The sequence below is a fragment of the Bos indicus genome, chromosome 11, assembly GCF_029378745.1.
Source record: "Bos indicus isolate NIAB-ARS_2022 breed Sahiwal x Tharparkar chromosome 11, NIAB-ARS_B.indTharparkar_mat_pri_1.0, whole genome shotgun sequence".
NCBI lineage: Eukaryota > Metazoa > Chordata > Mammalia > Artiodactyla > Bovidae > Bos > Bos indicus.
In genome coordinates this window covers 95,229,968-95,243,422 of record NC_091770.1, presented here as the reverse complement: position 1 = coordinate 95,243,422, position 13,455 = coordinate 95,229,968, and the positions used below count along the sequence as shown (strand labels likewise).

The 13,455-nt window shown below is 44.1% G+C and overlaps 1 protein-coding gene across 5 annotated transcripts in view; it reads left to right on the top strand.

Moving 5' to 3' along the window:
* Positions 1 to 13,115, top strand: part of NR6A1 (nuclear receptor subfamily 6 group A member 1) — a 226,402-nt gene extending 213,287 nt beyond the window's left edge. For all 5 annotated transcript variants that reach the window (XM_070799223.1, XM_070799222.1, XM_070799221.1 and 2 more), the window contains 3 exons: positions 1,898 to 2,019; positions 6,447 to 6,599; positions 7,910 to 13,115. In XM_070799223.1, coding sequence (XP_070655324.1) covers positions 1,898 to 2,019; positions 6,447 to 6,599; positions 7,910 to 7,998 — 364 coding nt within the window. In that variant the 3' untranslated portion in view covers positions 7,999 to 13,115. The remainder of the gene's footprint in view (positions 1 to 1,897; positions 2,020 to 6,446; positions 6,600 to 7,909) is intronic.
* Positions 13,116 to 13,455: the final 340 nt, after the last annotated feature.

Below are 13,455 nucleotides of genomic sequence, written 5' to 3'. Positions count from 1 at the left end.
GACAACATAATGCTGAGAAAGCAACAGGCTTGGGATGAGAAAACGTTCAGCCTTGGCCCCACCACCACTTACTTATGTTATTCACTTGCAACGTTGGGGAAGACAGCTCTTCTGCATCCTCATCCCTAACATGAAGGTGGTATTACTTATCTCACAGATTATCAGATTTTCAAGAAGGTAAAATATAAGACCACAATAAAGGTATGGTAAACAATCTGTCTGAGCCATTGTTTCCACGTGTGAACAAAGAGGATTATAATATCCATTTTGTGAATTTATTGGGAATATCCAGTGAAATAATGTATGTAAAATACTTAACTAAGTATCTGGCAAGTAGCAAACACTCAACAAATGGTAGAAGAGTAGATATGGTTATTATAGTGGTTATTAAGTATAAATCTATCAGCCAATCTGGGAAAGTATTAGTAAAGTTGTAAAAGCCATTGGGCCAAGAGCCAGAGAGAAACAGAGTCAGCCATGCTGGTTCAAATCAGTGAACTGACTGGGAGCCAAGCCTTGAGGCAGAGGGGCGGGGCTCTGGATTGCGAGTCGCTGCTGCTGCAGCTCCCCCTGCTGCTTGAGAAGTGCAGGTGCCTCTGGCCCCAACTAGAGCCAGACTTTCCCCAGGGAAGAGAAAATGTCCTGCTTGCCCAGGAAGCCAAGCCCTTGCAAAGCCTTCAGAGTCAGCACAGAAAGCAATAGGACCCAGACAGCAGTAGAATATCCCCAGGAGTTCTGGACCCTACCCAGACACGGCCTTCTTGCCTGGCAAGGGGCTACAGTACCCAGATCTGAACATGTCGCCAGGAAGCAGCTCTGCAGCTAAGCACCTTCTCTGTGACTCAGCTGTCTGGAACAAGAAGACTAGACACTGGGCCTGAACCCAGCTTTTATAGACTCCTATTTCCCCACTAAGTCTTTGCCTTCTTGGTTTGGGAGTATCTCCATTTTTGGTATAAGATATTCCCCACTATGACCTGGAATATTAGTCCCCCAGCCCAGGGCTCCTTTGCCTAAAACTTGGTCTTTGCCTCAAGGAACTAACTTCTCATCCAAAGAAAGCAGCATGGTCAGCATTGAGTTTTCTCTGCTAATGGAGGGCACTTCGGATTTTGAGAAAAACAAGATCTTAGGGAGTTGGCCCAGATTCAGGGTTCTCAGTCTGTTTCAAGCTAGCCATGTGCTTATGGACCAGTCTCCTCTGTTCCTTGAAACTTCAGTGTCTCATCTGTACAGTGGTAATTGTAATCTCACTTAGCCCATAGGACTGAGAACATTAAATTAAATGAGATCATACATATAAAGTACCCAGCACAGAGACTGGCATGACATGGAGGCTCAATTTGTTTCCCTCCCTCCCTAGCTGAAGTCAGGCCTGCCAGTAGCCCTGCTGGAAACAGTGAACTTAGATACAGTCAGCAGCTTTTTTCTTCATTGTGGCAGTTGCACACATAGAGTCACAACTCATGGTAGCTGCCATTGTTACTGAAGGCTGCATCACAGCAGCAGTATCTTAATGATGTATTTCTCTACATTTACATTGAGCCTTGCACCCCAGGCAGGCAAGCGTTATTTACAGAAGAGATCCTCAAAACTTAGAGGGGTCCAAGGACTTTCCCAAAGTCTTAGAGCTTGTATGTGATGGAGGAGGATTTGAACTTGAATTTGACTGACCCTAATTGACCTTGAGAACAGCAGCTTGTATGAGCTGCCTTGGCCTCTAGAGAAACCATGAATTCACCTGTCCTTCACAAGTGCTTCTGGATTCCCATTTCCCCCAAGCTCAACCTCTTTCCTGTCTTATCTGCCTTAAGGAGCTGTAGGAGACTTCTGTCTCCCTTCCATTACCTCCACTGGTAGTCAGAGCCCACTATTAACACCTGTGTCTATTTTCCAGATTTAGTGATGAAGGGATGGAGGTGATTGAGCGGCTCATCTACCTGTATCACAAGTTCCATCAGCTAAAAGTGAGCAATGAGGAGTATGCTTGCATGAAAGCAATTAACTTCCTAAATCAAGGTGAGTAACTGAGGATAGGAAGAAAGGACTTAGTTTTCTTTGGCCAGCAGATATTTGCCCTCATGATTCCCCCCTACCCCCTTTACCCTCAGGCCTGTGGCATCATACAGGTACTGATCTTGGAAGTCCTGCGCTGCCCTCCTCATCACCCTGCCCCACTGTAGTGCAGGGCATGGTTTGGATTTTTTTCTTCAAACCTAAATGCCACAGCCTCTATAACTCATAGAGGAAGGAAGAGGATTTGCTTTGTTTAGTCAGTTTTAGTGCATTTAAACACAGACACCAAGGACAGTACATGCGTCATTTAAAATATGCACAAGTTTACCAGTGACTGAAGAAGAGCAGAGTGACTGATGAAACTATTGGAGATAAGGAATCTGTGACAAGCTGGCAGTGGTTCTGACGGGCCCCTTCAGGGCAGAGTGGAGGTGCTCAAAAACTCACGCCCATATCAAGCATGGCTTTAGTTAGAAGAGTGGTGATTGTGATTTACATAGAGTATTACCTGCGAAGTGGCGTCGTGTAGCTGCTGGTAACCAGAATATGCAAGAGAATTTGTGTTCCCTTTTTTCCAGAATAGCATGTGAGTAAGCTGCTCAGAGTGGAACTGGGCTATTTTGCTGCCTGTGACATTGAAAGTGGTCTATTCCTGTATTCAGTTTCCTAGTCCAGAGACTCTTGATCCCCTCCTCTTTGCCAACTCCTCCCTTGGTACTAACTGAACCTCCTCCTCTTGCTTCCGCACCTTTTATGCATTTGTCTGGTGTTCTGTGTGCCTCCCTTAGGCCAGGCCCTGTGTCAAGCATTAAAGACATTGCAATAAATTAGATCCCAGGCTCCTGGCCTCAAGAAGTACACATTCTGATGGCACTTGATACATTGCTTGAGCCTCAGATGAGGGGAGAGGGCCTTCCCTGGTGGTCCAGTGGTTAAGACTTCACCTTCCAATGCAGGGGGTGCAGGTTCGATCCCTGGTGAGGAAACTAAGATCCCGCGTGCCTTCTGGCCAAAAAATCAAAACGTGAAACAGAAGCAGTATTGTAACAAATTCAATAACGACTTCAAAAATGGTCCACATTTTTAAAAAATCTTACCAAAAAACACCCTCTACTGCTTAAATGGGAAGAGATCAGTAACAACTACTTGGAGAAAGAGAAATCTGATAGTAGGGCCTCAAAGGCAGGGTAAGATTTATATAGAGAATATTTATTAATATATTCTGTGTATGAAGAAAGGGGATTGTGTGTGTTTATATGTATATGAACACACTATATAATATATACACATACATGAGAAAGACATCTACAGGCACGCCTTGGAGGTATTGCATGTTTGGTTCCACACGACCACAGTGAAGTGAGTGTTGCAATAGAGTGAGTCACATGTATTTCTTGACTCCAGTGCCTATAAAATTTATATTTATACTATGCTGTGGTCTATTAAGTGTGCAGTAGCATTTTGTCTTAAAAAACAGAGTATATACCTCAAAAAAAAAATTGCTTTATTGCTGAAAAACGCTAGCCGCCATCTGAGCCTTCAGTGAGTCATAATCTTTTTGCTGGTGGATGGTCTTGCCTCAGTGTTGATGGCTTCTGATTGATCAGGGTGGTGGTTATTGAAGATTGGGGTAGCTGTGGTGATTTCTTAAAATAAGATAGCACTGAAGTTTTCCACATGAATTCTCTTTTTCTTTCATCAATGTATTCTGTATAGCATGCAATGCTGTTTGAACATTTTACCCCCAGTAGAACCTCTTCCAAAATTGGAGTCAGTACTCTCAAACCCTGCTGCTGCTTTATCAACTAAGTTTATGTAATATTCTAAATAAATCCTTTGTTACTGTTTCAACGGTCTGTACAGCTTCTTCACCAGGAGTAGATTCCATCTCAAGGAACCAGTTTCTTCATTCATCCATAAGAAGCAACTCATCTGTTAAAATTTTTTTCATGAGATTGCATCAGTTCAGTCCCATTTTCAGGCTTCACTTCTCATTCTAGTTCTCTTGCTATGTCTACCACATCTGCAGTTACTTTCTCCACTGAAGTTTTGAGCTCCTCAAAGTTATCCATGAAGGTTGGAATCAACTTGTTTCAAAATCCTGTTAATGTTGATATGTTGACCTCTTTCAGTGACTCAGGAATGGCCTCTGAAATGGTGAATCCTTTCCAGAAGGTTTTTGATTTATTTTGTCCATATCCGTCAGAGGAATCACTATCTGTGGGCAGCTATAGCCTTAGGAAATGTATTTCTTAAATAGTAAGACGTGAATGTTGAAAAGACTCCTTGATCCATGGGCTGAAGAATGGATGTGTTACAGGCGTGAAAACAACATTAATCTCACTGCACATCTCCATCAGAGCTCTTGGGTGACCAGGTGCTTTGTCAGTGAGCAGTAATATTTTGAAAGGAATCTTTTTTTCTGAGGAGTAGTTCTCCACAGTGGACTTGAAGTATTCAGTAAACCAGTAAATCAGATATCCTGTCATCCAGGCTTTGATGTTCCATTTATGGAACACAAGCAGAGTAGATTTAGTGTAATTCTTAAGGGCATTAGAGTTTTTGAAATGGTAAATGAGCATTGTCCTCAGCTTAAAGTCATCAGCTGCATTAGCCCCTAACAAGACAGTCAGCTTGTCCTTTGAAGCCAGTCATTGACTTCTACTCTCTAGCTATGAAAAGTCCTAGATAGCATCTTCTTCCAACATAAGGCTGTTTTGTCTGTATTGAAAATCTTTGTTTAGTGTAGCCATCTTCTTTAATTATCTTATTAGCTAGATCATCTGAATAACATGCTGCAGCTTCTATGTCAGCACTTGCTTCTTTACCTCACCCTTTTATGAAGACCACGTCTTTCCTTAAATCTCATGAACCAACCTCTACTACCTTCAAACTTTTCTTCTGCAGCTTCCTCACCTCTCTTAGGCTTTATAGGATTGAAAGGAGTTGTCCTTTCTCTGGACGAGGCTTAGGCCTAAGTATATTGTGGATGGTTTGATCTTCTATCCAGACCACTCAAACTTTCTCCTTATCAGCAATAAGGCTGTCTTACTTTCTGGTTACTTTTGTGTTCACTGGAGTAGTGCTTTTTAATTTCCTTCAAGAAATTTTCCTTTGCATTTACAATTGCTAACTCACAAGAGGCCTAGCTTTCAGCCTGTCTTGACTGTTGACATGCCTTCTTAAACTGAGCTTAATCATTTCTAGCTTATGATTTAAATTGAGAGATATGTGAGTTTTCCTTTCACTTGAACACTTATAGGCAATTGTACAGTTATTTATTGGCCTAATTGCACTATTGTTGTTTCTCAGGGAATTGGGAGGACCAAGGAGAGGGAGAGACACAGGGAAACAGCCAAAGGAACAGTCAGAACACACAGCATTTACTGATTAGGTTCACCATCTTGTATGAGCATAGTTTCTGGCACCCCAAAACAATTAGAGTGGAATGGCACCCCACTCCAGCACTCTTGCCTGGAAAATCCCATGGACCGAGGAGCCTGGTGGGCCGCAGTCCATGGGGTCGCTAAGAGTCGGACACAACTGAGAGACTTGACTTTCACTTTTCACTTTCATGCATTGGAGAAGGAAATGGCAACCCACTCCAGTGTTCTTGCCTGGAGAATCCCAGGGACGGGGGAGCCTGGTGGGCTGCCGTCTGTGGGGTTGCGCAGAGTCAGACACGACTGAAGCGACTTAGCAACATCAGAAATCACTGACCATAGATTCACATAACAAATCTTATAATAATGAAAATGTTTGAAGTATTGCGAGATACCTAATGTGACAAAGAAACATGAAATGAGCAAATGCTGTTGGGAAAAATGGCACCAATAGACTTGCTTGGTACGGAGTTGCCACAAACCTTCAATTTGTCAAAAATGCAGTATCTGTGAAGTGCAGTAAAGCAAAGCACAGTAAAACAAGATATGCTTATATGAAGGAAAAAAACAAAAACTGGAGGGACCCAAGAATGCCAGTGGCAACTAGAATAGAATAGTCTGAGTAGAAGCACACAGGAGACCATGTGTGAGTGTGTGTACAAGCATGAGAGTATAGGTGTCAGCATGATTTCTGAATGGGTCCAGCAAAGAGCAAATTTAAAGCTATTGTGAAGGATAAATTGGGAAATTATTCAGTCTCTTGTTCAGCATCCACTAGTTTTGTGCCAAACCCTGTGCTGGGAGCTGAGTATGAAGTTGAGAAAGATGACAGCCTAGCCCTCAAGGAGCTCAGTCTAGTGATAGTCCTTGACAATTTTTTCGTTTATCTAATTTCTCTTCTCTTACCCAGAGCTTTTATTCCTCCATGTCAGAAAAAAAAAAAAAAATCCCCTGTTGAGACAGTGTTTAATAACTTTTCAGTGAAAGATACACATATTCAAGGAGCTGGCGGAAGTCCCTCCCATTTCCTGTGGTCTTTTTTCACAGATATCAGGGGTCTGACCAGTGCCTCACAGCTGGAACAGTTGAACAAACGATATTGGTACATTTGCCAGGATTTCACTGAATATAAATATACACATCAGCCGAACCGTTTTCCTGACCTCATGATGTGCTTACCTGAGATTCGCTATATTGCAGGTAACGGGTCCTGGGCTTCCAGTCCTTCCTTGGTTTTCTTAACTTGTGAAGGGAATGAGGAAAGTGTTTTCAGGATGCTGATGCCAGGCCCATCACCAGCTGCATAAAAGAAGTACTAGCCCTGCCCTCAGAAAAATTTACATTATAATAAGTCCATTTCAACATAAAATCCTGGCTTTTACTGTTGTTGTTTTACTTTGTTTGGTAAAGAATCTTGTTTACTGTTATATTGCACATACTGAGGGGCAACTCAGAATTGTGATGTCTGGGCTAAGATTGTTTCTGTAAAATTAAGGAATGCATTTTTGAAGGGAAAAAATGTTCAATCTATTAAAATCAATTTTTAACTTTTGGGCCACGGAATAGTCTAGGAGATATGACCTGGACCTAAATAAACTGGTAGAATTTTAGGAGTGTTTTGGTAGTTTATGTCTCAGCATTTTCAAAACTATGTTCTTCCAAATGAGATATGAATCAGGTGCTTTATGAAATAGAGAGAAGTTAGTAATTATACCCCACTCTCCCCCACAGAACTGACAGAGTTGTCAACCCTTTGACTTACATGGGAAGCTTTTAATAAATACCCATGCTTGGGTTGCACCTCTAGAGATTCTGACTTAATTGATAATGGAGTGGAGCCTGGTCATCAGTATTTAAAAAAAAACTCCCCGGTAACTCTAGTGCTGTGTCAGGGAGAACTGTAGCCTCAGATATTTACAAAGTATATTAGCACACTGCATGCTCTTAGAAGTCCTCCAGCTTAAAACAAGCAAACCTATTTTAACCCTGAATTTCTCAATTTATCTTCCCCTGTAAACTCCACCTCTTTCCTCAGTACATTTTATTCCCATTATACCATTCTGAAGAGCAGTGTTTCATAGAATGCTAGTTAAAGATTCTGCTAGGAAATAAAACAGGATATAAGTTTCTCTAAGAGGACATCTAAGAATACTTCTCAGTTTCAGAATCCTCATTTGTAAAATGGGTATAAAAAGTTATAATATCTATCATACAGAAATATTGTGAGAATTAAATGAGATAATGTATTTAAACACTTACCACAGAGTTCAGTATTCTTTGGATAGTAGCCAGAATTATAGCTTGCACCATTACTAGACTCCCTAGGGCACCGAAATGGGGCTGCATATTAGAATGTTAGCCCAGTCTGTTTTACCTTTGTAATAGTCCTGGCACTTTCCACACCCCAGTCACTCAAAAAGGCAGTGTTCTTCTTTCCCCAGCCCAAGAGGAGGCAAACACACCATTTCACTGGCTGCCAAAGCTGACTCTTCTTTTTCCACCTTTCCCAGGAAAGATGGTGAATGTTCCCCTGGAGCAGCTGCCCCTCCTCTTTAAGGTGGTGCTGCATTCCTGCAAGACAAGTGTGGGCAAGGAGTGACCTGTCCTCAGCACCCCTCCTCAGGCTAACCCTAACGCCTGGGGTGGGCAGGACAGGCTCCGGAAGAAAGAGCCAGAGAGACCAAGATGGAGGCTGTGGAGCAGCGTTGCCAGTTGCCTCCACAGCAAGAAGAGTTTTTGTTTGTTTGTCTTGTTTTTTAACCTCATTTTTCTATATATTTATTTCACGACAGAGTTGAATGTATGGCCTTCAACATGATGCACATGCTTTTGTGTGAATGCAGCCAATGCATTTCCTTGCAGTTTACAGAATGTGAAGATGTTTAATGTTACAGTGTTGTCATTGTTTAGAGATAGTTCTTTTGTATTTTGAGGGAGAGGGTGGGATGGGGCTGAGATGACTATTTCCATAATGTTGACAAAGATGACTACCTCAGTGGAAAGGGAAGGGTGTCAACAACCCTACTTTTTCCACACGTTCTCAGCAGACTCATATATTTGTCTGTCAGAGAGCAAATTGCCTTTTTCTAGCTACAGAATTACCAGGTAAAAGAGCACACCATAAAAGGGGAAGTGGTGTTAGGAGGTTTACTAAGCAGAGTGAGTGAGACATTGGGAACAGATCACGAGATGAGGAGTTAACCATCTCTTTTCTTTGGAAAGCATGGAAGTTGAGAGTTGGGCACAGTGACCAAATCTAAGTTAGGTGTCCACCCTCCAAGCAAGTCCTCAGGGAGAAGGGTTTCTATGCTCACATCACACTCTGGGGCCTCCGCTCCCCTCCATCCATACCACCAGTACTAATTTCTGCCGCTGTCACCTTTTCACCAAGGCAAAGCCCTGGTGATAAGCGATCCTTGGGACTAGCCTACAAGCTATCTTGGGACTCACAGCTACCTAGTTTGCTTACTCTCCTCACACTCATCGCCTCTCCCTTATAAACGTGACTTCCTATTGACCCTTTGAAAAAACAGCTGAACAAAATGTCATTCTAAATCCTGATGCCCACTACTGATTTATTCTGTTTTCACCTTCAGAGGTTAGTGGGACAAAAGCCAGACTGCTAACAGAATGAACACTCTTCCTTTGGAGGTCCCGTTTATCTCCCCACCCCGTCCCATCCCACCTCCAGATCTGAATCAGAAACTGCAATCTCTTTCTCAAACAGCTGGAAGGACCATTCACCCATCTCCTGACCAGAATTTTTACCCCTACATTCTACTCCAGGCTCTCCTAATGTCTCCCAAAATAAGATAAGGTTTCCTCAGAATAATAAGCCCAAGATCCAGCGTGGCTCAGCTGCCCCTTAGAGTATCCGTGGCCTGGCTGACCAAGGTCTGGAGGCCTAGAGTCCAAAGCTCCTGGAAGGGAAGGGGGGGCTTTAAACTACCTCATGTTCCTAAAGGCCTGGCTGCCCCCTCTGCAGGTGTGGCCTTGACCCCTTATTCTTTCACTACCTGCCCCACCTAGTCCCGGGAAACGTCCCTCACCCTCTTGGCTTTGGCCAGCAGCCGCACCAGGTCTGTCGTGGAATTCTTTCAGGCGCTTTTTCCTTCTCTGCCTTACTGCAGCAGTTGTCCCTGCCTAAACCCAGGTCCCTCCCACAGCCAGTGCAGCAGACAGGCCATTTAGCTGGTTACATCCCTGGGTAGGCTTGAGGGGCCTACAGGACCTCTTTTTTTTGCCTGTTTAGTCAAAGGCCGTTTGCTCTCTTCCCAGCCCAACCTAGTACACTTACTCAGAGGGCCACCACACTGTGTGCATATCAGGTAGTCTGTGTCAGATTGTAATTTTTTCTTTCCGGTGAATTGTTACGGGTACAGAAAGTGAAGACTTTGTCCTTTGATGGATCTAAAACTCAGAGCATTTCTTCTGAATGTTGTTTCTCCAGTTGCTCTGAGAAAAGGAAAAAAAAAAAAGGAAAGGAGAGACATGTTCCTCAGGAAAAGCTCCAACCAGAATGTTTTTCACAAGTCAATGGGAAGATTTGTATGTATCTGTTTATTTCACAGTATTTTTGTTTCTCTGATCTTTTATTTAACCAAACTAAATCACAGTCTTTGGCTACACGTCAGACTCCGAGGCACTTTCCTCAAAGTAGGGGAGGATACACATGTCAGAGACCCCTTCTCCAAGACAGCTCCTGTGTGCTTATCTTTCTTTGCTAGACCTCCATTGGTCAAATCATCATTATTTTTTTCAAATTGTTTTTCTCTTAAATTAAGTGTTTTACTGGTTGGGTCGGGTACTGAAAGGAATTGCTCTCTGATGAGGCAGGAACATGTCTCTTTAATACTGCAGCATTAAACAGAGCAAGTTGTTAATTTGTGGAGTGGGGAAAGGTTCTGCAAGTTGCCATTGTACAAATCCATTTTTACAAATGTTTGCAGCAGATTCCACAGAACAAAGAGCCCATTCATTGCCGAGAGCCCTGCAGAATCTCTGAGCCAAGTGGCCATGTGTTCCGAGCCGGAGCCTGACCTGTGGACCGCCTTTAATGTCTTCTGCACCCAGTCCTTTTATGACGTGGGCTTTTTTTAAACAGGGTAAAGTGACTGTGTTGCGTCGCAAACTCAGGTATTATGAGAGGAAGGTAGGAGTGTAGCTAGCAGTGTGGAGACATTAGGTCAGCCACTAGATGTATTTGTGAATTCAGTTTGAAGGACACAGAGAAAGGTTGGAGGGGGAGGTTTGATGTGTTGTTTTTTGCCTTTCTTTCCATGATGTTTGGTTAACAGGTAGCCTTTTTGCTAGTGGAAAAGAAAAAAGTTGTGCATCTTGTCTGTAATTCCCCTCTCTTCTGTCCTCTCTCTGATCCCCTGCCACCAACAGCACTCACTTGGAGTGAGAACCTTTCCACCATAAAAATATGACCCTGAAAGCTGTGTGTTAAAGGAGAATCCCAATCATTGCACTGCATTGAAACATACAAGCTTTTCTCTTCCTTTCCCTTTGCATGTTTTCTTGACCCAAGACAAAACTATGGAATCTTGGAACTTCACCCACAACTCACGCACTCTGGCTCCTTTGTTGGCTTTTGGAGTCTTTCACAGGCTTGGTGGTTTTACCCTCAGTCTGGAGAGACTCCCCAGAACCTGTCTCAAAGCACTCCACCTGTCTCAGAGGATACCCAATCCCCCAGGCCTGTTGCATAGTGAGGTGGGCAAACCTCCAGGGATGGAAAGCAGATCCAGAGGAGGAGGGGTAGAGGCACCTGAGGGGTCTCCATGGCATCATGACAGCCACCCACTTCACAGCACCCTGCCTCACACCTGCCACCTGTTGTCAGGGCACGGAGTCTTGCCATGGCCAGTATGTCACCAAGTCCTTAAAACCCTGGGCTTTCTGAGCTAGCTGCCTTGCTCTGCTGCCCATTTCTTACGTTAGTTTGTTTGTTCTCAGTTTACTGGGGAATGGGACAGATAGAGACAGACAAACCCAGTATTGGCAACATCTAGGCCATGTCCAAGGTTGGACAAAGTAAAAAGACTGGCCTCCCAGCAGGGCAGGAAGTTGAGCAGTGGTTCCAAGTCTTTAGCTCTGGGCCCCTGGTCTGTGTCTTCTTTTCTTGTTGCTTTTTAAAATTCTGCAATTGTTTTGAGAAGTCCAATTTTTTAGACCAACCCTTTTATTAAACTTTAAATTTTTCTTTATTGATTTTTTAAAGTTAAAAAAAAATTTTTTTTAAGGCAAAAAAAAACCCCCACTAAAACCCACCACTCTTACTTTCCCAACTTGATCCATGAGAGTCCCCCTGCACTCCCCTCTGCTTTTGCATCTGATCATTCCTCCCTTTTCCCTCAGCTTGATGCATCTATGTCCAGTGTCTGTGAAATGATGTTTTATCTGTGTCTCAGGATAAGAAACGGCAATCATTCCACCAGGTGCTGGAAACTGGTTAGCCTTGAGGCAAGGGTTTCTAGGGCCACAGCTCAGGGATGTGTATTTAATTACAGGGTCCCCAGAAACCCATCTCCTGGCTACCACAAGCAACAGCTTCTTTTCTGGGCTTAGGAGCCAGACCTGGACTGTTTCCTCAGAGGCAGGGGCCCCACAGACCACGGTGGGGCTTCCTCTTTGACCAGAGCTGGGCTCCCTTGAGACTTGGGAAGACTTCAGTCTGTCCTGTAAGATGAACCACAGTGACCCTGCCTCTACTGGCTCACATGATGCCAGGTTCCTCTGCCTAATGCAGTACCCATCTGGCCTCCCTTCTCGGCCTGCAGCCCTCAATGGGCTACAGCCTGCTCAGGAATCAGTTGCAGGCTCAAAGGGAAGCCATGAATCAGGCAAGAGCTTGCTTTAAGCCCAAGAAAAAATTTGTCTTAACTGGTGGAGGCTAGTCTTCCAAATCCTGGAGCCAGCCCTGCCAGCCAAAGGATCATTTTTGCCCTTTGGTGACCATTGTTTTCTTTCTCTGAAATGTCTTAGATGATAATGTTGTTGACTCAAATTTCCATGAAAAAAAAAAAAAAAAAACTACCTCTTGAGTGACATCCTGGTGTATTCCTCTCTGAGGAATCTTGTGGGAAAAGAATACTGTAGCTCCTGCTCTGTTTACATGTTTCTGTGGAGAAAGAAACCCTGCCTAGCCTGGAGTGTTGGGTGTTTTTGTCTGTGTTGCCATCCCAGGCCTGCGATAGGGGCTTGTGGCTACATTGTAATGTCTGGGCCATGTCTGGGGAGTCCTTCCCACCTGCCCAGCCAGGGACTAGCCATCCCCTTGAAGAGGTCTCCTTTTCCTTCCTATGATGCAAGGCACAGGGAGCACCGCCTCCCATGACACCACCTTCAGGAGTTCCAATGGCACGTGCGTCCATGAGCCTCCCCCTGGGCTACCTGCCCGAGGCCCACCTCTACCCACAGTCCTGTACAGGAGTCGAGTAAACAGGATGTCTCTGAGCCCTTGTCCCCAAAGGGCCGGCCAAGGGCTGCCCGCCAACCTGGCTCCATCAGTCCTGCATGATCAAGTGATAGTTGGCGGGCTCTGCTACCCAGGCCCTCTGCTACCTCCCACCCTGCCATCTGGCAAGGAATGGGCCCTTTTCTGTGAATTGACTACCTGTGGAAATGTGACCAATTAGTGTGAAATGCATGTTTAGCAAATGTTAGGTACTGTATTTGAACCAATAAATGTGAATCCTTCTGCACACGGCATCTTGTCTGTGAAGCATGTCTGGGATTCTGAGGCGGGACGATGGGTTGTTCTAAGGAGTGGGCTCTGCCTTCAGACCTGTGCTCAGCAATGTGTTGGGACTTTTCACAAACCTGAACCTCCTTGAACTTCAAGAATTACTACCTTTACTTTGTAAATGAAGAAATGAAAGTTAAATACTGATGAAGGGACACTAACCTGCCAGAAAGTGGCACAACTAGAGGAACTGAGTCTAATGGGAGGGGCAAACACACACACAGTGGGATCACGATTGAAACTCAGGATGTATTGATACATGCCGATGTGTATGGGCCGGTATGTCACTGTGGTCTAACCAGTTAA